This window comes from Balaenoptera musculus, chromosome 12, assembly GCF_009873245.2.
Source record: "Balaenoptera musculus isolate JJ_BM4_2016_0621 chromosome 12, mBalMus1.pri.v3, whole genome shotgun sequence".
Taxonomy (NCBI): domain Eukaryota; kingdom Metazoa; phylum Chordata; class Mammalia; order Artiodactyla; family Balaenopteridae; genus Balaenoptera; species Balaenoptera musculus.
In genome coordinates, this window is record NC_045796.1 from 17,202,819 (window position 1) to 17,226,319 (window position 23,501).

Consider the following 23,501-nt stretch of genomic DNA (forward strand, 5'->3'; position numbering starts at 1 on the left):
GAATCTAAAATATGACACAAATGAATGTATCTACGAAACAAACAGACTCACGGACATAGAGAACAGACTGGTGGTTGCCAAGCAGGAGGGGTTTGGGGGAGGGCTGTAGTGGGAGATTGGGGTTAGCAGATGTAAGCTATTCTATATGGAATGGATAAACAACAAGGTCCTACCATATAACACAGAGAACTATATTCAGTATCCTATGATAAACCACGATGGAAAAGGATATAAAAAAAAAAGAATGTATAAATATGTATAAATGAGTCACTTTGCTGTACAGCAGAAATTAACACAACATTGTAAATCAACTATACTTCAATAAAAAAGGGAGTGAACGATTTGCAGTTATTCATGTTACTTCCCAACTCAAAGTGACTGCAGTGCCTCACAGGGCCTTATATGATCTGTGGTCTCCAAGACTTACCTCTCCGAATTTACCTCCTGCCACTTCCCTCTCCCCACCCCTCACTCTATACCAGCCACTCTGTTCTCCCTGCTGATTTCTGAATGAGCACACAAGTGCCCACTCCAGGCCTTTGGTCCAGCTGCCCCCTCCACTTGGAGCTGCATTCTCCCAACCGACCAAGTGACCAATTCCACTTCTCATCCTAATTGTTGCTTATATGCCAGATCCAATGCCTTCCCTGACCTGCTTATTAACATCGCATGGCAGCCTGTCCCTCATCTCCCCCGCTGCATGATGGATCCCTGGGGCCTGCCCCTCCACTTTCCCGAATCACTTTTCACCTTCTGGTAGACTATGAATTTACTTATTACCTACATTAATATTTGAAGAGTAGGATTCATAAAACTTGTTTTCATATCTTTGGTTTTTCAACAGCTTCTGCTACACTCGGTTCTAAACTTTTGTAGTATCGGATTGAGCCAGAAACTTCGTAGTATATTTTGATTACATGGAAGATGCTATATGTTTTCAAAAAAACATATAATACTAATCAGGTCCAATACAAACTATAAAGACATTATTCCTCTAGTAAGTGGTTCTATACTCTGAATATGTACTTCTCACTGAATAAAAAAATACAGAGCCATATTCATAACATGTAGTTTAAAGAAAAAGATCAGGGTTTTTGCCATCAAAAGTGAAAAAGAAAAAGAAGTAGAAGCCACTTTAAAAATATACCATCAGAGTATTTCATTGAAGCATTAGGTAGCTGAACAAATGCCGAATGGTGAGTGAAAAGCCTTGGTTTCTAGTGTTGGCCCATCTATAACTAGTTGCGTAGCACCGGATACGATAATCAACTTCTGTGCATCTCAGTTTTCTCAACTCTAATTGTGAATTTTAAGACATGAAATGACATTATCGAAAAATGCTCCATCCTCCAAACACATACGTTTATCATGCTTTTTAAAATCAAATGAGGAAAGAGAAGTTCTGGCGCTGTGCTGGAGCTGGGACTAACGATGCTCTTCTTTAGCTCGAGAGTGCTGCGGTGCACGCACCAGCGGTGGGCATGCGCTCTGTGTCACACGCCGGCCGCGGAAGCAGATCTGCACGGGGCCCTCCGTGCATCCTTCTCTTTCCGCTGTGCCGGACAGCCCGGGACCGCCTCTCTGTGTCTGACGGGCTCTCTCAGACACAGAGACCAGCATTTCAGCCTCTTTAACACCTTAGTGGCTGAGGCTGTAAGCCACTCAGCAAGTGTTTGTCCATCTAGGTCACAAACTAGTGGGAAAACGCACCTTTTATTCTGGTGCTGGCTGCAAGATGCACTACTTTCATCTGTCACCAACTCCAAGCCGTGGAAACAATTACTGGGATCAAAATGAACATCCCTATGAAGCTGAGGGTCCCAAAACAAGGTCCAGAAAAGCAAACTGATTTTGCCAAGATGCCTGATTCTGTTGTGCTATGGTGGAAAGGACCTTGGACTTGGAGTCAGAGGACCTGGAAACCGTCAGTCATGGTTGTGCTCGCATCCTTTTGGAATCTCAGGGTTCTCATCTGAAAATACCCCTCCGTCATGGGACTGTCACGGGAATTGAATGGCATGAAGTATGAGAAAGTACTTTGTGACCTTTTCAGAGAAATCCCCAAACACACCAAAACGACAATAGTGCTGGTCAGGATTCCCTGGGAAAGACTATTTCTTCTCTGGGACCTAAAACCGAGCACTAAAGACAAACTGAGGAAAAAAAGACTAGAAAGTCATTTGAGAAAATGTGCGTTAAGATCTGGGTCATCTGGAAAATTAATTTCTCACTGGCAAAAACTTGCTCCCTGAGGACGTGCCCTCATCGCATGGAGCTCGTGGATAGGGTGGCCATGGGGAGGGGAGGGGCCCTCTGTTCGAGGCGACAGGACTTACCAGGTAGCGCTCCTCCTGCCTCATGCTGGGGGTACGGATCATGTGATTCTGTTCTCCTCTCCAGTCTCCAAATCGACGGAAAAAATAGTTAGATAAAAACCGGTTGACAGGGTCTCTAATGATGTTGATGTAGACAGGCTGGTCTCCTCCAAACCTATGACGCACACAAACATGGAGCTGGTTACAAGCCATCACTTCGGGAGGAAAATCAAGCCCACTTAGATACTGGCTCCCCTCTAGGTTAATATATCATCCTCAGAAGACCCTGTCTGCTCAGGTGCCAGTGAACAATCTAATCAGCAAGCAGTGTTTCCTGAGGGGCACTTACTATCCTGCGGGAGGTGCCCGTCCAGGTACCTGCTGAGAGGCGGTGAGGGCTGTGCAAACTGCGGTATTTGTCAACGTGAAGGTATAGATGCGGTCTGGTTTTCTCAGGAGGTTGCAGGTTCCTGAGGGCGGGGCCACGCTGAACTGGGTGTTGTATTTCCACTGGCCCTCAAGGAATGTTTGGACTGCCTGGTAAATTCCAAATGTCTCCTTGGGTGAAATGGTACTTATTCTACATTCTAATTCAAACAGTCTCAGATAAGGGGGTCTACAAGAAGTGGATACTAACAGCCAAAATTTATTAAATGCTCCCTGTTTACCTTGCTGTAAATACTTTGTAACCGACTCGCCGAACCCTCCCAACACCTCAGTGGAGTAGAAATCATAATTATCCCCATTTACACGGGGGGAAACGGAGGCAGGGAGCTCGTAACTTGTGGCTGCCGGATATGAACCCAGGCAGTCTGACTCCAGAATCTGTGCTCTGAACCATGGAAAGAAGATGCCAAAGCTGAGAAAAGTAACAGTGTAAGGGATAACATGAACACAACAAAAATCAATATAATTATCCTCAAATGATGGCAAGGGGTTTTAGATAAAAATAAAGCAAATATCTAAGTGTGCCATTTTAATTCCTTCCACAAAGGCACTAGACAAATGCACTGAATTCTGGCCCAAGAGCGAGGCCTTCGCCAGGCAAAAGGATTAGGTTGTCTGAATTTGTCTTACGGATTCCTCCCCTGTCTCTTTGAACTGCCTGAAAGCAGTGACCCTGAAGGGCCTGGGAGAACTCTCCAGGCTCTGGGCAGAGGTCTTGCTCTGGGGACCTCCTGAGGGACCCACAGGCTTCTCTCACCCCGTGACCTTCCGATGAGGATGCCTAGACATTCTGGCAGGGGTCAGAAAGAGCTCAGAGAAAACAAACTGACACGACCCTGCTCCCACCTCTCCAGCTGGCAGACTGTTCACCTTTCAAGACCCAGCCCAGAATCACCGTCACATCCTTCCGCAGTTGACTCCCATCCTTGTGTCGATCCCTCCCTCCTCTGGCTCAAATGCTCTCTCCACACTGTGTGTACATGTCTGCCTCTCCCATCAGACTATGGGCCTCCAGAAGCCAGGAACAATGTCCTTTAGACAGTGTGTGGCACACAGTAGGTGCTCAACCAATGAAGGCATCGTCTTAGAAGACACCATGGGTGGATGTTTCTGAGTTTGCAAGTTTCCGCCACTATCACAGGGCTCTGTGGTAGAGGAAAGTAGACACAACGAGCCACCAATTGTTTTTTGCGTATTGATACATAGAACGCTTTCCCCAGGTTTTTTTGTTTTTTTTTTAATGTGGACAATTTTTTAAGTCTTTATTGAATTTGTTACAATATTGCTTCTGTTTTATGTTTTGGGCTTTTGGTTGCGAGGCATGTGGGATCTTAGCTCCCCGACCAGGGATTAAACCCACACCTCCTGCATTGGAAGGCGAAGTCTTAACCACTGGACTGCCAGGGAAGTCCCTCCAGGTCTTTGCGCTTTAAAAGAGAATCTTCAGAGAGAAGAATCCAAAGGCCCAAGAAGGAAGGACTCTCCGATGGTGTGATTTCAGGCGCCAGGATGCGTGAACACGATTCTGGACCCCTCGAATACACCACATTGGAAAACACACCACTCAGGAGCAGGGTCAGCAATGCCAACACGACTCTTGTCAGATCCCAGATGTACACGAGGTGACGTTCACGCAGCTGGGCGAACAACTAACTAGTGCCAGAAGTCAGCTGTGCCAACCACCGCTAACCACCATCATCCTGGATGTATCTTCCTCTTTTGAATTAAATTGGGTTTCATATCTATGATAAACAGCAACTAAAGTAATAGGGTTAGGGATTAGAAAGACAAAGCCTGCATACCAGATGTGAATGCAATTCAACCCTCAAATTGCAACATGCTATTAAAAACCTCAACTGTGCTTCCACGGTCATGTGAGGAATGACTATTACCGCTAATTAGCAGCAGCGCCCGGTGCTGTGGGTCCACGCACGGCTGCCCACTACCACATGTTCTCAGCCTGGTCACAGCCACCTGCCACTGCAGGCTATAGATGAGAAGAATGACAAGGCTTGTCGAGCCGGGGTGTCCTGCTCCTGTCTGCACATTGTGACCCAATGCAAGATTTCCAGAAGAAGTTTTAGACAACGTAGGAATTTATTGTCAAATAGTATCAGATACTGTAATAGCCTCTCTAGAAATTTCTAACTGTGAGAGAGGTATCTGATACATCTCTTTCCTTTTGCAGAAAATGACAGTAATAATGGTTTCAGACCACCAACCCTCATCCTTTTTCTAGGACACACAGCTCCTTCCCAAACTGGCAAAATCTGGGGTGACATGTCAGTTACACAAAAGGGGCCAAACACCACCCATGTGTCCCTGGGCTTGAGAAGGGAAACAAATGTCCCAGCCTCATCCCATCCTCTCTCAGGATCAGTTTGTCTTCTCTCAGTAATTTTAAAATGCTGGTCAGAAGTCCAGGTCACCCTTGGAAGGTCTCTGGGTCACCCGAACTGACTGTTCCCCCCGCCCCTCCCCCGCCTTCCCAGGAAGCACAACACTGCCTTATTTTTTAAAACCCTTGAGAGGAGATTCCACAGCCTCCCTGTGAAGCCCATCAGTTGGGGCATCCTTGTTACGCTCCACCGAAATTCCTAATCTTCCTTTTGTGCACATTTCCTTTGGTTTGATCCACTCGACACAAGGGATCAGCTCCTCTTCAGATGCTTTTACAACTTTTAGCCTTCTCAGCTCCTTTAACGTTTTCTTGCGTGTGTTTCTTTTTGAAATCCCTTTAGCATTGGTCTTGAGATTCATTTCCCTTAATTTTATAATCTATAGCCCTAATTTCATCTTTATCAAGTTTTTAAAAAACCTGAGCCGACCACAGCTGATGACCCCCTCTTTGTCCTTGGTCACCACAATAACCACTGCATATTTCGAGCTCTTTCCAGGCATCCTAAAATAGCAGGTATTTCCAATTTCACTGATATCTGTTCAGAGGTCATATTTACCAACTCTTTAATTACCCCTGTGGGTCTCCTTCTGACCCTCGGCAAATTTACCGTATTCTGTTTTTGGTTTTTTGATGAGAAGATGAAGGTCCAAAGCAGGACATAATTCTCTAGAAATAATAACTGCATCATTCTCACTTCTCCCGTGCATTCCTGAATGTCTCATTCTGAGGATTTTCTTCACTATTCGCCCCACACAGCTACCTCCATGGATCAACCGATCAATCAACACTAGTCACCTCCCAGTAGCTACACAAAGCACTTGGGAAAGAATTTTAGGTACATTTTCATTAGATCGCTGATGATATTCTTCCTGGGCCATTGTTGCATGTATTAAATACCAAGACTTAAGGCCAAAACTATATACATGACTCCTCTGCAAGGCAGAAAATCATTCAAAAGTGACTGTCCCCAAATGCCTTATGTCAAATATAGCAGATTGCACTGAAGGCCATCAGACTTGAAGGAAATGTTTCAAATTTTATATTTAAGGGGGGTGGGGGTGAAATGGGCAAGTAAAGACTGAAAAAGTTTAGTAGCAGTATCAGTAAATCATGTTTACATATGAGATTTATAGGCACGGGAGGGAATAAAGTTCTGTTACATTTCCTTGCTTGAGTTTCATGCCAGATGCATTGGTCCGCAAAGGATTTGTGTCACAGGAGATGGGACAACATTCTGCTCTGAACTAAAAGTAATTCTTTAGAGACATAACCTGCTTACCAATACCTGTCTTTGATTCATATTTTACTTTCAATAAAGCATGAAAGTGAAAAAAAAAATTATTCTAGAGAGTTAAGACTATTTTGTCCTCCTACTACAGTAGAGTTTTCTATGAGTTCAAACAGCATTTGAAAGTATACATATATATAATTTTTACTTGTGCTAAAATACACATAACATAAAATTTACCCTCTCCGCCATTTTTAAGGGTATAGTTCAGTGGCATCAAGTACATTCACACTGTTGTGCCACCATCACCACCGTCCAATTCCAGAATCTTCTCATCATCCCCAACTGAAATTCTGTGCCCAGTAAACAATAAATCCCGTTCCCCTCCTTCTTCCTTACCCCTGGCAATTTCCATTCTACTGAAAGTATATCTGTATTTTTCACCTCTGGCCTAAAAGTAGAGGTTATTCCTGTGCTGCCACCCACATCAAAAAAGGAAGAGTGTCCCAAGGCTAGTGGCCCATGCTTTGATCCCTGTCAGTGAGGAAGGAGACACTTTGAAGTGAGAGAAAGGCCACCGTGGAAAAGGATATAGTTGTTTGGGGGGCAGCATGAGGGGCTGCCTGCAGGAGGAGGAGGGGGAAGATGGTTAACTAATGGTCAATTGCTGCAACGGGGTGGAAGGGCCGCCCTCCGTCCTCACAACCTTATTCAGTGGACACTTTGGTCCTTGGTGCCCAGGACAGAGCCTCCCATCACGAAACGCAAGTAGAGTCTGAGCTACTCTCTGCTCCCTGAGTGTCCTGAGGGAAGAGAGGCGGGAGCTTCTGCTGAGTGAGGGTGGGGCAGCTGGGACACTGGAGGTAAGGTTCCTGCTGGGAGAGGAAGATGACTTGATGGAAGCAAATAGAGGACAGGAGGAAGCCCTTCGTGGTGTGCAGCGAGATGGGCTCAGGGCAAGTCCAGATCATACTACCCCCTGCCGGGCCAGCCACGTGTGTGGGTTCACGGGCGGCAGAGTCCACCTGCTGTGGAGGGAAAAGAGAAAAGGGAGGCGGAGAGCACCATTTTCAGAAGATGAGTCCAGCCATGTCTTCACAGGATAAACTGAGAGAAGACTCTCATTCTGAAAATCAAACTTCTGGGCTCTGTCTAAGCAGGTAAAGATAGCATTCAATAAGCACTAATATCAGTTTTATTTTGACGCTCTCTTCAGAGCTTGAGGCATCTGTCACTATTACAAAAGATTTGCAGGACACAATTAAAATGGATGACTTTGCTAATGAGAATGAGAACAAAGTCAACATTTAGAAGTAAGATGTGGAAACCCGTTTGAATTATGGAATTAGCGAGATCGGATTTGTTTTGTTAAATGATGCCATCAGAGGGCAGACTTTGTTCACATCAGTAACTAAGACCTCCCTTCAAGGGAAGAAAGAAAGTGTCCAAAACTCACATCGTGTCCTTGCACATCACACCCTACTTACTTCTGCAGTGATTGATTGATTTTTAAATGTTTTGCTTTTGCAAGTTAGTTTTGGCATTGGAGCCACCATCAGAGACAAATAAGGAAAGAGAAATGGACACAAAGAAGGGTAAGGGGGTCATGGGTGAGAAAGGAAGAGACACGGAAAAAGGTTAAGAGTAGTGGTAGTTTGAGATCAGTTAGTGTATTGATATCTCATAATTCGCTTGGGCTATTTTCATAGCATTGCGCTCTGACACAAACCTCCACAGTGTTTTCCCTGCAAGACCCAAGTTGGGGGTCGAGGGGAATTGTAGATAGGAAAAAAATTACTTCCCCCCCCAGCCAAAAAATAATCTTAGAAAACAAAATGGGGCAGGAGGGGGGAAGACAAATTGAATTGTCTGTCACAGTCTTGATGATCTAAGACATACTTAAAGAGATGATGTTGGGAGGCTGAACTTTTTCAAAAATTCTAATTCTTTAGGTGACTTCAACAACTGGGAACAGACACATGAAACCAGAGTACAAAAATATTAAACATCCTACTTAAACATCACAACAAAGAGTAGCATCTTTTAGGCTGAGGTAATTTTGACTCACTTCTCCAGGTAGACCAGGTGAAAAACACTTGTCTGGCCTGAGCTTTCAGGTAGCTCAAAAACCATGTGAAAGAGCAGTGGAAAACCTCACGAATCCAAATTGATCTGAGGTTTCTGCTGACCTCGTAGTGTCTTCCCCGAGGCAACTACAAAAGCACTATTTTGGTCTGATAGTATTGCTTTCTATGGTTGAATTAATAAAAATGGATACGGTAAAATTGTTCCTTCTAGGTCTAAAAGAAAAAGAGAAAAAATGGGACAGGACAAGATGCCTAGGTTATGAATAAATGAAACTTATTGAATCACCAAAAACTCACAGGAAAGAATTTTACATCACTCAGAGTATCTAAATTCCAGACAAGAATGCCATACTTAATGGCGAAAAAGAAATAAGGGGCGATTCATTTTGGTATAATGCTGTACACTTCAAGAGTTCAGAACATAAATGTACAAAAGAAGGTGTTGGGAAGGAGGTTAGACTTTCATGCTTACATTCCACTTCCCAGCAAGTGTTTTGCTGCATGTCAAGAAGTAAGGAAACTTAGACATAAAGCATGAATACAGAATATTAGGTTGCAGCGCCAATTCTTCTCTTAATAACCTCATTATTGTGAAACAATGCGTGTCAGCAAAGATCAGGGTAGGTGTTTTAAAAGCAGCTTAATTATCTCTATGCCTTATAATTCAAAATACAGAACTCAGTTTTAAAAGTATTGTGAAATCCCTCTAAACAAGTCCCAACATAGTTGTTTTTCTCTATTAATTGTGTATTTGGGGGCTTTCCTTGTATGCCCACAGTTTGCCATTTATACCCAAGAAATTTTCTTTAAATAAAGCTATTCCCTTGAAAAAGAAAAGCTGATGGCTTAAATTCCCATGTTCAATGAGTGTAATAGTCTTGTAATGTATTAAAATTCAACATGTCCTTCTGTTTATGCTTACGGAGGTCTCGTAGCTGAGGTCCCGGGCCTTGTGCATGTGGGATGGGAAGAGAGAATGAGATTGAACCCATAGTCAGCATGAGTTTTTTCGAGCTGATCAGGCCAGTCTCTACTTTTTCCTGCTTAAAACTCTTCACTACCGTTCCATTCCTGCTGTGCTCCCATTTCCAGGATTCCTTTCCATCCTTCTCTTTGTTCAGTTTTTGCTCAGGCTGGTTCCTGGGCCGCCAGTGCCCTTCCCCTTCGTTTGTCTAAAGCTGACCCATCCCTCACAGCCCAGCAGCAATGGCTCCTGCTCCAGGAGGGAGGGTCCTGCCCTCCCACTTCCCCTAGGGGACACCCACTGAGTCTTTCTCCTAAAGCTCATCATGTTTCGTTGCTGCTTCTTCCTTAATGGACGAAGAACTTACAGTTCCCTGAAGGCATGGACAGCATTTCTTGTTCACTGCAGAAGCCCCTGTCCTAGTGCAGGGTCCAACGATAGAGGGTCGTCAATATGTATGTATTTAACTGAACAAAATGGAATCGAGGGAGGAGAAACCAGCGAGAGCAGGGCCCTGTCCTCAAGGCGTTACATTAGAGACGCTGCCAGGCTGCACTGGGACAGGAGCCAAACTGGGGGCTCAGACTGAGGCTTCTACAGAAATGCCTTTTAAATGCCACTTGGGGTACACATAATATCCTTCTCTCCAAGAACTTCAAAGGCTTTCCTTCACGTGTTTCGAGCATCCCTACAAACCAGGGGTGGGCAGGAACTGTCCCTATTTTATAGATGGGAAAACGGAGACCCTCTCCCCTCAAAAGGTTAAACTGTTCGCCGAGCCTATGGTCAGCAGGAAGGTCTGACAGCCAGGCTGACACTGCTTCCGGAAATGCGGTGTCTTCTAAAAGGTGTTTATCTTTTTTTTTTTTCTTTCAGAACTAAATCAATCAAGATTAAACTCTCGGTAGTGTAGGCCATGATAAAATATGGCCACCAGGCTGTGCCCAGCTCTGCTGATCCAATTAAGATATTGGTGTTGGCTTGTCACTAGAGTGCTACACTATCCTGATTAAAATTAGTTGTGTTGCAATTTGTTTTGGTTGTAAAGATTTGCCCTTGAAGCAAGAGGAGTAAATGAATGAGGTTTGACAAACTTATGGTTCCCAGGGAGTAAGGGGCAGGGGGAGGGATAAATTGGGAGATTGGGATTGACATATACACACTACTATATATTAAACAGATAACTGGGGGCTTCCCTGGTGGTGCAGTGGTTGAGAATCTGCCTGCTAATGCAGGGGACACGGGTTCGAGCCCTGGTCTGGGAAGATCCCACATGCCGCGGAGCAACTAGGCCCGTGAGCCACAACTACTGAGCCTGCGCGTCTGGAGCCTGTGCTCCGCAACAAGAGAAGCCGCGATAGTGAGAGGCCCGCGCAACGCGATGAAGAGTGGCCCCCGCTTGCCGCAACTAGAGAAAGCCCTCGCACAGAAATGAAGACCCAACACAGCCAAAAATTAATTAATTAGTTAATTAATTAAGAAAAAAAAGTAGAAATCCAATAGCCAAGAAACATTTTAAAAAAAAGAATACCTTCTAAAAAAAAAACAAAAAAACAGATAACTAATAAGGACCTACTGTATAGCATGGGGAACTCAACTCAATACTCTGTAATGACCTATATGGGAAAAGAATCTAAAAAAGAGTGGATGTATGTATATGTATAACTGATTCACTTTGCTGTACACCTGAAACTAACACAACATTGTAAATCAACTATACTCCAATAAAAAGTTTAAAAAAAAGAAGAAGGAGAAATGAATGAGGCTTGAGGACATCAGGGGTGACGCAGGAAGGAGGGAAGGAAGCGCATGAGAGAAGCAAGGGGTCAGAGGGTCCGTGCTCTGCCGTCTACAAGTCATAAAACACAAGGCCCGAAATAGCTACCCAGTCCTCATTATCTAATTATGTCTAATTATATGTTCTTGGCCCACCGGAAGTGAGAGGCAGGGCACGTACCCCAAACAGTCCAGTGACAAGCCACTTTAGACATGTAGCTGGAGACCCACTCAGCTCTCCTGGACGCTATAGCCCTGGGCCACTGAGGATAATCCGCAGGTGTCCTCCTCACCTGTTCACCACCCGAGGGGACTCTGGGTATCAGACAGGCTGGGGAAACTTCAGAGGAAACTTGCTTTCAAAGATAAGGCAGCAACTCCTCTTTGCTGTTTAATAACTTGCTTTGCTGAATCTCATTCTCTTTGCACTTCATTTGCACAGGGCCTGCTGCACAGCAGGAAAGTGCTTTGAAGGCTAAAACCTTCTCCCACCCCGGCAGACTGTTAGGCATCCTGCGGCAGGGCAGCCAAAGTGCCTGCCCAGTGCAAACTCAGGCCTCCCTGGTGGCCCGGCCCTCGGGGCCATTAGGTCAGCACAGCTAGCAGGACCCTCCTGTGGGCCTACGAGGTCCCATTATCCCCACGGGAAAAGCAGTGAGGGAAGTGCCGGTCAGATGGCTGATGAGGGAGGCCCAGGGTCCCGGGCTGGTCAGCAGATCTGCCCCTGGACCCAGTGCTCTGTCAGCCCAAACCAACTGTGAGCTCAGACAGGCCAGCCTGCGAGGAGGAATCTGAGAACTCCTGGCACAGTTGACAAGGCAACCTGTGCTAATGGATTCCGGGGGAGGAGAGGAACTTGCCCAGAACTTGCAGTTAGCAACTTGACAGCTCAAGGGTCTAAACACATAAATTCGAAGATTTGCATTATTATCAAAAGGTCCCTGCAGCTGAAGAAAAAAGCAGATTTCTAGAATACCCACCAGCATCAAACACGCAAGGCTTAGAGTAATCAAATGGAGTATTAAAAAAGGTAGAGAGGCTGGTCCTAACGTTTTGGACCCTATAAAATACACATAATTCCACCACTAAGTTACTGCCAGAGTCCTGTGCGAGTTCAAATTGTATAAAAATGTGCAATGAAATATGTCTGCTAAAATATCCATCTCTTGCCTATTTTGTTTCAATACAAAACCTAATTTTTTTTTTTTTTTTTTAGAGAGAACTATCGGGTCAAACAGCTTCTCATTAAAAATAATTTCAAGTTTCCACAAGATTTAAGATTAATATTCTAGAAAGAAATGAACTTCTGTCCAAATATTTCAAATTTTGATCCCTCTACAGCAAAAATAAATGGATTAAAAATGCCTTTTGAAGGGCAATTACACTGCCTAGGAAATGAAGGTAGATTTTAAAGTAATTGTTTGTTAGAAGGAGACTAAGTACTGAAAAGAAACGAAAGAACCATTAAACTGGAAAATATCTTACCTTGAGAAGTTGAGGAAATGAACATGTCGAGTGAATAAATAGGGCTGTTCGGCAGTACTTATATTTTTAATCAGTTCCATCTATTAAAAAAAGTACAAAATTAGCATATATAGGATCTAATTTACCAAGCTATATTAAGCTAAAGGTTATCTCCCCTACTCTTTTTATCCTCATTACCTCTTGGACCAGGGCCAAACAGCTGTGTTTTGTGCAATATTTATGAACTTTACATAAGGCTTCTTACTAAATAAAACACAGCTATCCCAATGTATAGTCCTGTATTTAATTTAGTTGATTGCCACCATGAAAACAAAGTGACAGGTTAAGTAATTTTAGCTGGAGAAGTCAGCCTGTTGCTGTACCGAAATGCAAATAAGAAAATGCCTTTAATCCCCTCCTTTAAAGTCAAATCAAGACAAAGGTTATTATTTTACATTTCTATAATGATCTTACTGGGAAATACAGAAGTATTTGAAACTAGTTCTGCAGAATTGAAAAGTGGGAATAAAATGAGGCAATACCTCATTATTTTTCTCTTTGATTATAAAATTTACAAAGCAAGTATTTCATAGGAAACACACAATCCTCTCCTCCACCCCACCCCCCACCGTCCCGCCCCAAACACACACACAAAGTCTCGGTTTTTTGGTGGGTGGTCATCTGAATTATTTATTTGCAGTTATCAGCAAGGCAAAAAGTAGTTTTAATTTGTATAAACTAACAGTTACGGTCTTCTGGAACATGTCATGATACAGAAAATGTTTAGTAAAATCTGTTAGAAATTCCAAGCATTCTTATGACTCCCTGACTTCCTGAATTCCACTTTCCTTAGATTTTCTAATTTGCCCCATCAAAGCTGACACACTGGAATTTTTAAGAAGCACATTGAAAATTGCTACTTTGGATAGACATCAGAAGGGCAGCACTTCACATTTTATAAAATAGTTCAAGTTGAAAACTGGAAACAAAAACGGTCATTCATGTGTAAACTATAAGAGCAATAACAATAAAAAAATCAGAGTCTGGAACTCCAGGTTTGTCTCAAGCATGAGACGAAACCTGGTCTGCCTTGTTCCCTGCTGTCCAGCTCAGGGCTGACATCCACGGAAATGCCCAATAAATATTTCTTAAATGAATTAATTCCAACTAGTGCATGACTTACAGATCGTTACATGAGGACGTCGTTGCCTAAACCCTTTCATTAGATATTCGTGCTCACAACGACTGTTTGAAGAAATGAAATTGAATTTTAAAAGTAAATGACTTGCAGTTCGTAACCAATGCTTCTGTTCGTCAGTGGCAGGCACGGGTAAATAATGGTCTGCCTGTCCCCACGCTTGAGCGTAAAAGGAAATTGAATCCTGCCTTTTTATCTACTGTTTATCCTCTACATCCCCCCTGCATGCCCCGGCGCTTGTTTTCGGTAATAAAACTTTCGGCTTCCTTCATACTGTAAATTTTGATTTTTGTTGATCTATCAGTAGAATCACCGTTTCGGAAGCACAACCACAACCAAAGGTAACAATTTGAAAGCACAACCAAAGGTAACTGATCTCTGAGGATGTCTGCTTAGAAGCATAACTGTGGATGTTTAATATAAAGACCATTTAATGCTTTAATCTTTAGATGATTTTTCTTCAGATATTTCTCTGCACACATAAGAATAATATGAGAAAGCACCCTAGCATTGCACAAGACTGGAAAAACAGGTCAGAAGAAAACCCGTTTCTTTCACATATTCAACATTATATTACATTCTCTAAACACATGTCAATGTGTTAAATTTAATGGAAGAACAGTAGTGGTTAGATTATGAGAACAGTGTCATAATAGTCATAAAGCTGTCTATTTCATGAGGAAAAATGGATTAGCAGTGACAAGGCATAACTCATTCGAGACGGATCTTTAAACAAAGAATAAAGGTTACTAATGCTTGCATTTATTGCGTTAGTACAGGGAAGTCAGGGAGTAAATCTCAGCTCTCATGCATTTGACCCGCACACCAAATAGGAAAACCCATGTGAAGTACCATAAGACATTAGGTTCACAGTATCACATGATGGTCTTCACAAACGCTAACTTTCCCCATGTCTAGTGACAAGCGACTGTCTCCTGAGCCCCCGCTGGTCATCACCTGAGTTCCCTCTTGGTCTTCCCATTGCTGCCAGCAGCCTGCCTTTTCTCTTGTTCAACTCTTATCTGCATGGGTGGCAATGGCACTACCTAAAATTATCAAAGAAACTAAGTCTCCCTTTCCTTGGCTCATGCAGGACCACTGCTGATCTTTATTTTAATTCCACTGCATTCATTCATTCAGCATTTATTGGGTGCTTACTAAGCCCTGGACATCAAAACCTGAATAAGATCAGTGGGAAGACACATAAAGACAAGACAGTGGAATGTGTCCTAATGATGTTCCCAAATCTACCCTGGCCAAAACCACACTCTTGATCTTTGCCCATCTTCACTCCTTTTCCAGTTAATGGTACTCTCCATATCCTCACATTTGATCTGGGTCTTTCCTGAACTCCCATATTCAATCCCTTGCTGAGTCATGTTAATTCTGTCTTTACTATCTCCCTCAGCTGGCTCTCAAGACCCCACATCCTGTGGCCAGCCAAACTAGACGCCTCCATATTCCTTCCTCACACCATGTCCAAGACTGCTGTCCAAGCTCAGGCTCAAGATTCTTCTTATAGAATGTTCTTCCTCTTCTCGCTGCATGTCCAAATCCTAATCACTCTTACATCTGGCTAAAATGCTCGCCTCCTCCCAGTAGCCTTCCTGGATGTCTCCTTTCATTCACCATCCGTTGATTTCCAACTCTGTCAGGCAATGTGCCACTCCGGGTTGTGGCTATAGAGATAAAAGATTAGGTTCTTGCTTTCAGGAAGCTCAGAGTCTCGGGGGAGAAGTGGACGAGTAGGCAGGGGCCATCATATGATAATCACCATGGGGTACAAGGCACGGAGGTGAGGCACCTGTCCCTGCTTGCAGATGGAGAGGTGATGTTTCCCCAAGGAGTTGTTTCTAAGTGGTTTGCAAGGACCCACAGGAGTTAACAAGTGAAGAAAGGGACTCGCAGCATGGCAGACAGAGTGAACAGTGGATGCAAAGGACAAAACACAAAAAAGACATGGATATTAAAACTGCCAGGAGGTCAGGCATGGGATCAGCAAGGCAGTAGATAACTAGAGAGGAAGGTACGAGCTGGGTAATTGAGGGTCTTGCAGGTCACATGAACGATTTTGACATTTATCCTCTGGGCAGTCCACAGCCAGAAAGGATTTTTTTTCTCTCAGATCTAAGGTCAGGTGGAGAATGTGAAGAAGAGGGTGAGGATTAGAGAGGCAGAAAGCTTAGCTGGGAAGACGGCAGTAATCCCAACAGGAAATGATGAGGTCATGAACGCGTCACTTCTCAGTGGGGGTCCCACGCCCGCAGCACCAGCATCAACTGGACATGTGTCCAACAAGAATGCAGGTCCTCAGGCCTCATTCCGCACCTACGGAATTAGGAGAAACTCTGGAGGTGGGGCCCATCAATCCGCGTTTTAACAAGCCCGCCAGGAGAGTCTAAGGCTTAACAGTTTCAGAACCACGGAATGAAGTGCATGGAAGTGAAAATAAATGGAGAGATTTGGGTACATTAAGGAGGGAGAATCTGCTGAGCCTCGTGGCAGCTGGCAGCAGAAGGGAAGGAGAGGGTGTGGTCAACACAGCTTCCTTCTCAGAGTCCTGGCTGGGATCTGAACATGTGGTGGCACCCATTGGTGGAGACAGGGAACACTGCAGGAGGAAGCAATCTGGCTCCAGAAGTGAGGGGAAATGGGTTTGGTTTCGAACATCTCTGGGTAGAGATGACATTGCCTTCTTTAACTTCCCACAGTACTGTGAGAATTTTCCAGGACATGATCTGTTTACGTTACATTATAGCTGAGTTTGAGTGCTGGCTTTGAACCAGCTTGAAAGCTCCTTGAGGGTTGTGGTCAGGTTTTATTTCTCCCCCAGAAAGCCAAGCCCAGGTGCCTACATAGAAGACATACCCATAATTGTTTATGCAACGAAGTACCCTCTTTAGAAAAAATTTTTTGGAGTTAAGAAATATACAGTTCACTGAAAACAGAATTAGCACTAAGGCAATGAATTCAGCCTTTCTGGGGCAGATCTGTGCCTTCATTACCGTGGTGTCACGTGGAGTTAACAGTTTTACTACTACAACATCTAGGATGTAACAACACCAAACAAACTATCATTTTCTGAGTGGTTCCCAGGCTATGCACTGTATCGAGATGCTCTTTATACACATACCGTCATTTCATCTTCAAACGACTCCGTGAGTTCAGTATTATTATCCAGGGTTTACAGGTTAAGAAACTGAGGCACAGAAAGGCTACATAGATTGCTTACGGTCTCACCACTAGAAAAAGTTGGAGCCAGGATTCAAATCCAAGCCTGTCTGACACCAAAAATCCTGCTACTTATCACTAAGCTACAATCTCCTTATCATTCCCACTGCTTTTCAATCTATATATAACCTGTTAAGATGAGAGGAAGGGGTCGGTTAGCAAAACAACTCTGGAGACTAAAGAGGGTTTACGGGGATATGAATTTTCTACCTTTTATGTGATGGGCTGAAAAATTAAAAGAAAGTTCTAACAGGTGGAAAAGCATTAAAAATAATTTTTTAAAAAAGCATTAAAACACCAGAGAGAATATTTTTTAAAGTTCTAGGTAGGAAAACAGTATATTATAACAAGCCAGGAATGAATTTAAAATACTAAAAAAAAAAAAGAAAGAAAGAAAAAGAACTATGTAACGGAATGGATCTAAAGGAAGAAGTTAAATCACAGCACATCTGAGAATGAGACAGAATTGAAGTTTAAAAAAAGAGGCAAGAATCAAACAGATTTTATAATGTAGAGGATATGCCAGGCAGTAGCTTTTAATCTTTCACTGTCAACCTAACTGCCTGAGATGACAGAGCAGAAAACCTTTACCCTGCAGTTCTACAAACACAGCTGGTTAGTAAAAGACTTCTTTGGGAAATGCTCATCAGCGGTAACTGGCAGAGTATTGACCCTACTCTGATCTGAATTCTTGAGTCACTCGTGAACTACTAGATGCCCTATAATTTTGCACAAATCTTAAATGAAAGAAAAGCATGTTTTTACACAGCAAAGCCAAATAAGGAGTAGCTCAGAGGAGAACTCCTTGGTCCTTTAACCTCAGAGGCCAGGAGGTTGGCTGTGGGCTCAGGTTATCTTTCCCTCTTCCTCCTGCAAAGAGGAAGCCCTTCTTGCAGGAGGTAAGATGATCTTCCCACCTTCAGCTTGGAGCTGCGCAGTCAGGGCAACACATGCCTGCAATGAAGAAGAAGACCACCAGGGGGAGCAATGATGTGAACAAGGCTAAGAGGCTGCGTCTGAATAGAGAAAAATCAATCTCGTGGCTACAACTGGAAGGAGAGGAGAAAACGTCTTCACTTTTCAGGCCTTGTTGCTTCTTTCTTTTTCCTGCCTTTCTTTCCACTGAGTTTTCATTAGCAGACTCAGCTTTTGTCTATAGGACTCCAAGATAAGACCTCGTTTGCAGAACTGGGTGAACTTATTAGCCCTGTGGCCTGGAGACGGACTCAGCTCATCTTCTTGGTTTGCTTCCAAAGTCCGGTTGGAGCACCTCTGATGCCTGTGGACACATCCCTCCTACTCTAAAGTCAGGAAACTCTGAGGGTCATTCTAAGGAGACTTTTCCAAAACGTCTCAAGCAAGGGTAAGGCTTCTGAGATAAATGTGCAGGCTTCTGAGGAGACACCCCTCAATAACACTTCAGGGGAAATAAGATGTCTTCAGAGTTTTGAGGGATTCGCAGGTGAAAGAGGAATTTTTCTTGCTTAGTGGAGGATTCCCCTTAATAGAAAGAAAACTTTCTAATAATTAGAGGCTTTCATGCAATGATTCTTCACTAGAATTGTGCATGAGCATCTATTGGGGATTTTTCCCCCCCATGATACAAATATGTGGGCTCCACCATTAAGAGTATATAACTCAGTATTTTGTAGTAAGACCTAGAAATACATGTTGTGAAAAAGCTCCCAAGAAGACTCTGATGCCCATGATAGTTAAGAACCAATTTTTTTATTAACCTCCCACTGCCCATGAATAATGTTCTATCTCCTTAGCCTAACATTCAAGGTTCTCCAGGATTTGACCCCAGTTCACTTTCAATTCTTATTCTCCCACATTCTTCTTGAGCATTTACTTTTTCCTATAAAAGAGGGTGATAATACTTTCCTAATAATGTTGCTTAAAGGATTAAAGTAAGATGCACAAACATCTAGTGTGCTGTCTGGTGCTCAGTATACACCAATAACAGTAGGTCTCCAATGAATATATATCACAATGGATAAAGAAACAATGGCGAGACCTGCCTCAAAAACAAATGAGTGAACCTTTGCCTTTAAACAGAGGCCGTTGACCCTGCTTTAGGGAAGCCTAGGAGGAATCCCCATGGCCCCAAGACCGTTTCCAAATCTAACATGGTTTCTTTAGGCACACTTTCTCTTCTCGAGTCGCAATGCTTTGTAGTCACAGACTTGTACTTTGCAGTGGGTGAGAGCAGTGGGGAAGGGAAGTTAAAACACTATAAAGAAATTCTGTTTCCGACCAAGAGGCTAAAGCAATCTAGAGCACACAGACGTAGGGGCTCTGTCTCCTCTACCCTTTGAATACTTTTCAAGATTTTAGTCATTTGAATGGCTGTTGAACAGAGTCAGAGCAGACGTGGAGTTTATAGTGAAAGAGTAGCCTTTACTGATATGGCTGATGGAACCGTGTAGGCTGGTCCACCAGCTCCAAACTGTGAGAGCTCTGTGGGATGCAACTGAGAGCCACAAACACTCACAAAGAGTCCCCTGGCCAACTAAGACAGGGAAACTCTAGGTGAAAGCTGGTTAAAAAGATTTTTCATTTTGTTTTTAATGGAAAGAATTCTCAGAGTCCTTAAAATGTGAATAATTGTCATGACTTTCCTAGAGGGGGACAAGGGGACAACATTTCCCAAATTTATTGAATCATGGTACTTTCTTTTTTTTCAGTGTCTTAGGGGACTAGGATACTCAGTAACACACTTAGGGAAATGCTGATATGATGGTTTTGACAGGGATCCTTAACTCTGTAACTCCCGTGGCACTTGATCAAAAAAAAAAAAAAGTTTTCTGGACTCTACCCTAGAATCTCCAGGAGAAGGGCCATTGCAACTATATGTTTCAAAAGGCTCAGCTGGGTATTCTGCTGAGTGTGTGTGCAGAGCAGATAGCCACTGCATTAGGAGAATGGCTCCTGGATTCGGGAAGGCCTAAGTTCAAGTCCAGGTACCATGGATAGTCATTTTATTATATTTGGAAAGTGACTTCATCGGGTTGTCCTAGTTTTCTCATCCATAAAATAGGAAATCATACTCACTCACCGGTACAGTTTTAGGCCCAGAAGAGTTAAATGAAATAATGAAGTAGAACAATTAGCGCAGAGTAGGTGCTGTCTGCAATTTGGAGTCCTCAATAGCTTCAGTATAAATAAAAATAGAAAAAGTATTTGCTTTCTCCATCTTTTAGGCTCATATGCCAACAATTTTTGCCTTTCTCCAACCGGAATGAAATAATTTCGAACTCTTATGTCTGTGATATGCCTGTGACACTTTGACTTTTGTTATCCTTAGAGCAATGTTCTGAAAGATAGGGTCAGACCATTAACAAAGATGGTTATGAGTCTTTTGGAAATCACGCCCCATGTCTTCTGGAAAATAGTTCTTTATCTTTTAGATTGCACATAATCTCCATTTTCCGAGAAATTATCTAAACTAGCCCAAGAAATTGAAATCTGGATTTAGAGCATAAATGAAATGATGTCATCCTAGGTTTGCATTATATGCCCTGCAAAGGTCCAAAATTTGGCCAGCACCAGCTGTCCATGTTCTTCTGTTGAGGCAGAGTTTTCTAAAATATTAACTTCAAAGGCATTTCTAGTTCTATAAGGGCAGATGTAATGGGATTTTTATAGACATTCTAACATTTGCTGTCTTTCAGGTTCTCTTTCCTTTTTAATAATCCCTCAGTGTCTTATCCCATTAAATAGATTTTTAAAATCGAGTACTGAATGGGGATGTGTGCGTATGGGTATGGGTGTGTGTGTGTGTGTGTGTGTGTGTGTGTGTGTGTTGTGTGATGACAGCTACCCTCCAGGGAGAAATGTATGTGTGAATTTGACTCTGGCCCAGAGAGGTGCCACTGTGTATGAATGCAAAGGTACAGATGATTCCAGCCTTATATGTGGATACTTTTCTGAAGTTCATTTGTAAGTCAGTAGTTGGGAACTTGGAACACATTTTCTCATAAAAGAAATGTTCTACATGGTGGAGAGAGTCCCGGGCCAGCCCACAAGAGCCTGTTTAACTCGTACTGCACCTGAAGCAGAATTGTTATTAACTCCAGAGAACAGTATTTCCATGGAAACACATTTTCAGAGTTCTACTCTGTAATGTTGAGAACCACTGACTATAAAATTTTAACTTGTCTCCTAAATCACTTACCCCCTTTTCCTTTAATAAATTATCAAGAAGAGGAGCTATTCACACCACAAATTATTTCTTGAATATGTTAGGTTAAAATAATATTTTTTTCTTTGCTTGTTTCACGCCCTTTGAAACTTTAGAAAAAGGATGCACGTAAAAAGAAAAAGAGTTTCTTTAAACATTCTTGAGCTACTTCAAACTTGTTTTTTTTTGTCCTGGCATTTCCTGGCTCTCCTTGTATGTCACAGCCTGCTCAGCTAGCTGCAGAGAGGCAACTGTCACTATCCTTATGTCTGTTTTTAAATACATCAAAATTGTTTATTTGTTTTTTTCTACCACATCTTTACCTTTCCCTTAAGTTTTTAAAACTTGCTTTATAATTTAATAGGAATCTGGAATAACTAAGTAATGAAATATATTCTAGGTCACACTGACCACAGGAATCAGAAATGTTTCAACTAATTATACACAGATTATGGTAGAAGTTGTATAAATATATCACAGAATCACAGGGCTGGAAAGAACCTTAAAAGATTGTCTAGTCTATTCCCTGGCTTCTAGACAAGCCAGTCATTCCAAACAGATGAGAGCTAACCTCTATTTTAGAGGAGAAGGATGACTTTGGCTTTAACCCTTTCTAAAAGATTTAACAATTCATGCACCGTTAGTAAATTATTCTTCATTTTTAATCTAAATTCTTCCCTTGACAGTTCCTCATAGGAAACAAAGTAGGTTGATTTGTGTAAAATCCCACAGTATATTTAAATTTCACATTTTGTGCTAGCTCTTCTAGGGCCTTCCTGAACATCTCAGGGTCTAATACTTTTGTTACTTTGCTCCCTCTGGTTTGTTACACTTTTCAGCAGTGGGAACTAAAATCCAGCTACTGTGTTTTGTTAGGCTTCAAGAACTGAGCATAGTTTCCACACATAGGAACATTTAAGTCTAACCTGATAAGCAGACCCAAAGACTCAAAAGAAAACCAAATTTTATATTTATAATAAAATTGCAATAGCATAGGCTATTTATTATAGTCACTCTCTTTCAGGTAGTGAAAATAGCATAGGCTATTTATTATAGTCACTCTCTTTCAGCCCTAATCTTATTCGTTCTTCAGTAAGGTAAGGAAATCAAAGAGAACCTACCCCTATGAAAATTATTGATAAACTGGGATATCCTTAAATGTCACCAAATATAATTTTTCTATTGAGCACCTACTACAGAACCTGCAAGGGGTAATCTCAAAATATTTTTTGCTGATTGATAATGACTATTTAGACTTGTTACTCAGAGACTCTTTAATGGAAGTTTCCAAAGGAATGGGCATTTTAATCTCTATACTGTGGACAACACTAAACATACAGGCTTTATAGCAAGTACTGCTGGCTGTGTTATGCACTTAAAACAGTCCTACCATCCCCCGTGATAAGAGAGACAGGAATGCTTATTGCATATTCCCTTTGTGTGTGAGGTTTTGAATGACTCAAAGGTGGAGATCATGTCAGAAAGAAGCAGACATGGGTGGAAATTTCCATAATTATGGTCTCAACCTGACAGTCAACCATATACCTTGTTTATTCCCCAAACTTACCTTGTCACTGAGTGGTGTGATGGTTAATTTTATGTGTCAGTTTGACTGGCCAAGGGATGCCCAGATTAAACAATATTTCTGGGTGTACCTGTGAGGGTGTTTCTGGATGAGATGAGCATTTGAATCAGTGGACTCAGTAAAGTAGATTTCCCTCCCCAGTATGGGTGGGCCTTATCCAATCCCTCAAAGGCCTGAATAGAACAAAATGTGGAAGAAGGAGGAAGTCGATTTTTTTTTTCCTGCCTCACTGACTAAGCTGGGACATCTCATCTTACATTCCCCTGCCCTCAGACTGGGATTTACATCATTGGCTCCCTTGGTTTGCAGGCCTTCACACTCAAGCTCAGACTCAATTACACCAATGGCTTTCCTGGGCCTTCAACTTGCAGATGGCAGATGGTGGAACTTCTCAGCCTCCACTGTTGCATGAGCCAGTTCCTCATAGTACATCTCCTTTTCTTTATTCCTATCTATCTATCTACCTATCTATCTATCTATCTATCTATCTATCTATCTATCTATCTATCTATCTATTATCTATCTATCTATCTATCTATCTATCTATCGATACATCTCCATCCTACTAGTTCTGTTCTCTGGAGAACCCTGACTTACAATGGTGGCTACTCATCCATCCTAA

The 23,501-nt window shown here is 42.6% G+C and overlaps 1 protein-coding gene across 1 annotated transcript in view; it reads right to left on the reverse strand.

Moving 5' to 3' along the window:
* Positions 1 to 23,501, reverse strand: part of UST (uronyl 2-sulfotransferase) — a 290,670-nt gene that overhangs the window by 104,910 nt on the left and 162,259 nt on the right. The window contains exons 4-5 of the mRNA XM_036871971.1: positions 12,704 to 12,783; positions 2,337 to 2,490 (exon numbers count right to left, since the gene is read on the reverse strand). Of these exons, the coding sequence (XP_036727866.1) occupies positions 2,337 to 2,490; positions 12,704 to 12,783 (234 nt within the window). The remainder of the gene's footprint in view (positions 1 to 2,336; positions 2,491 to 12,703; positions 12,784 to 23,501) is intronic.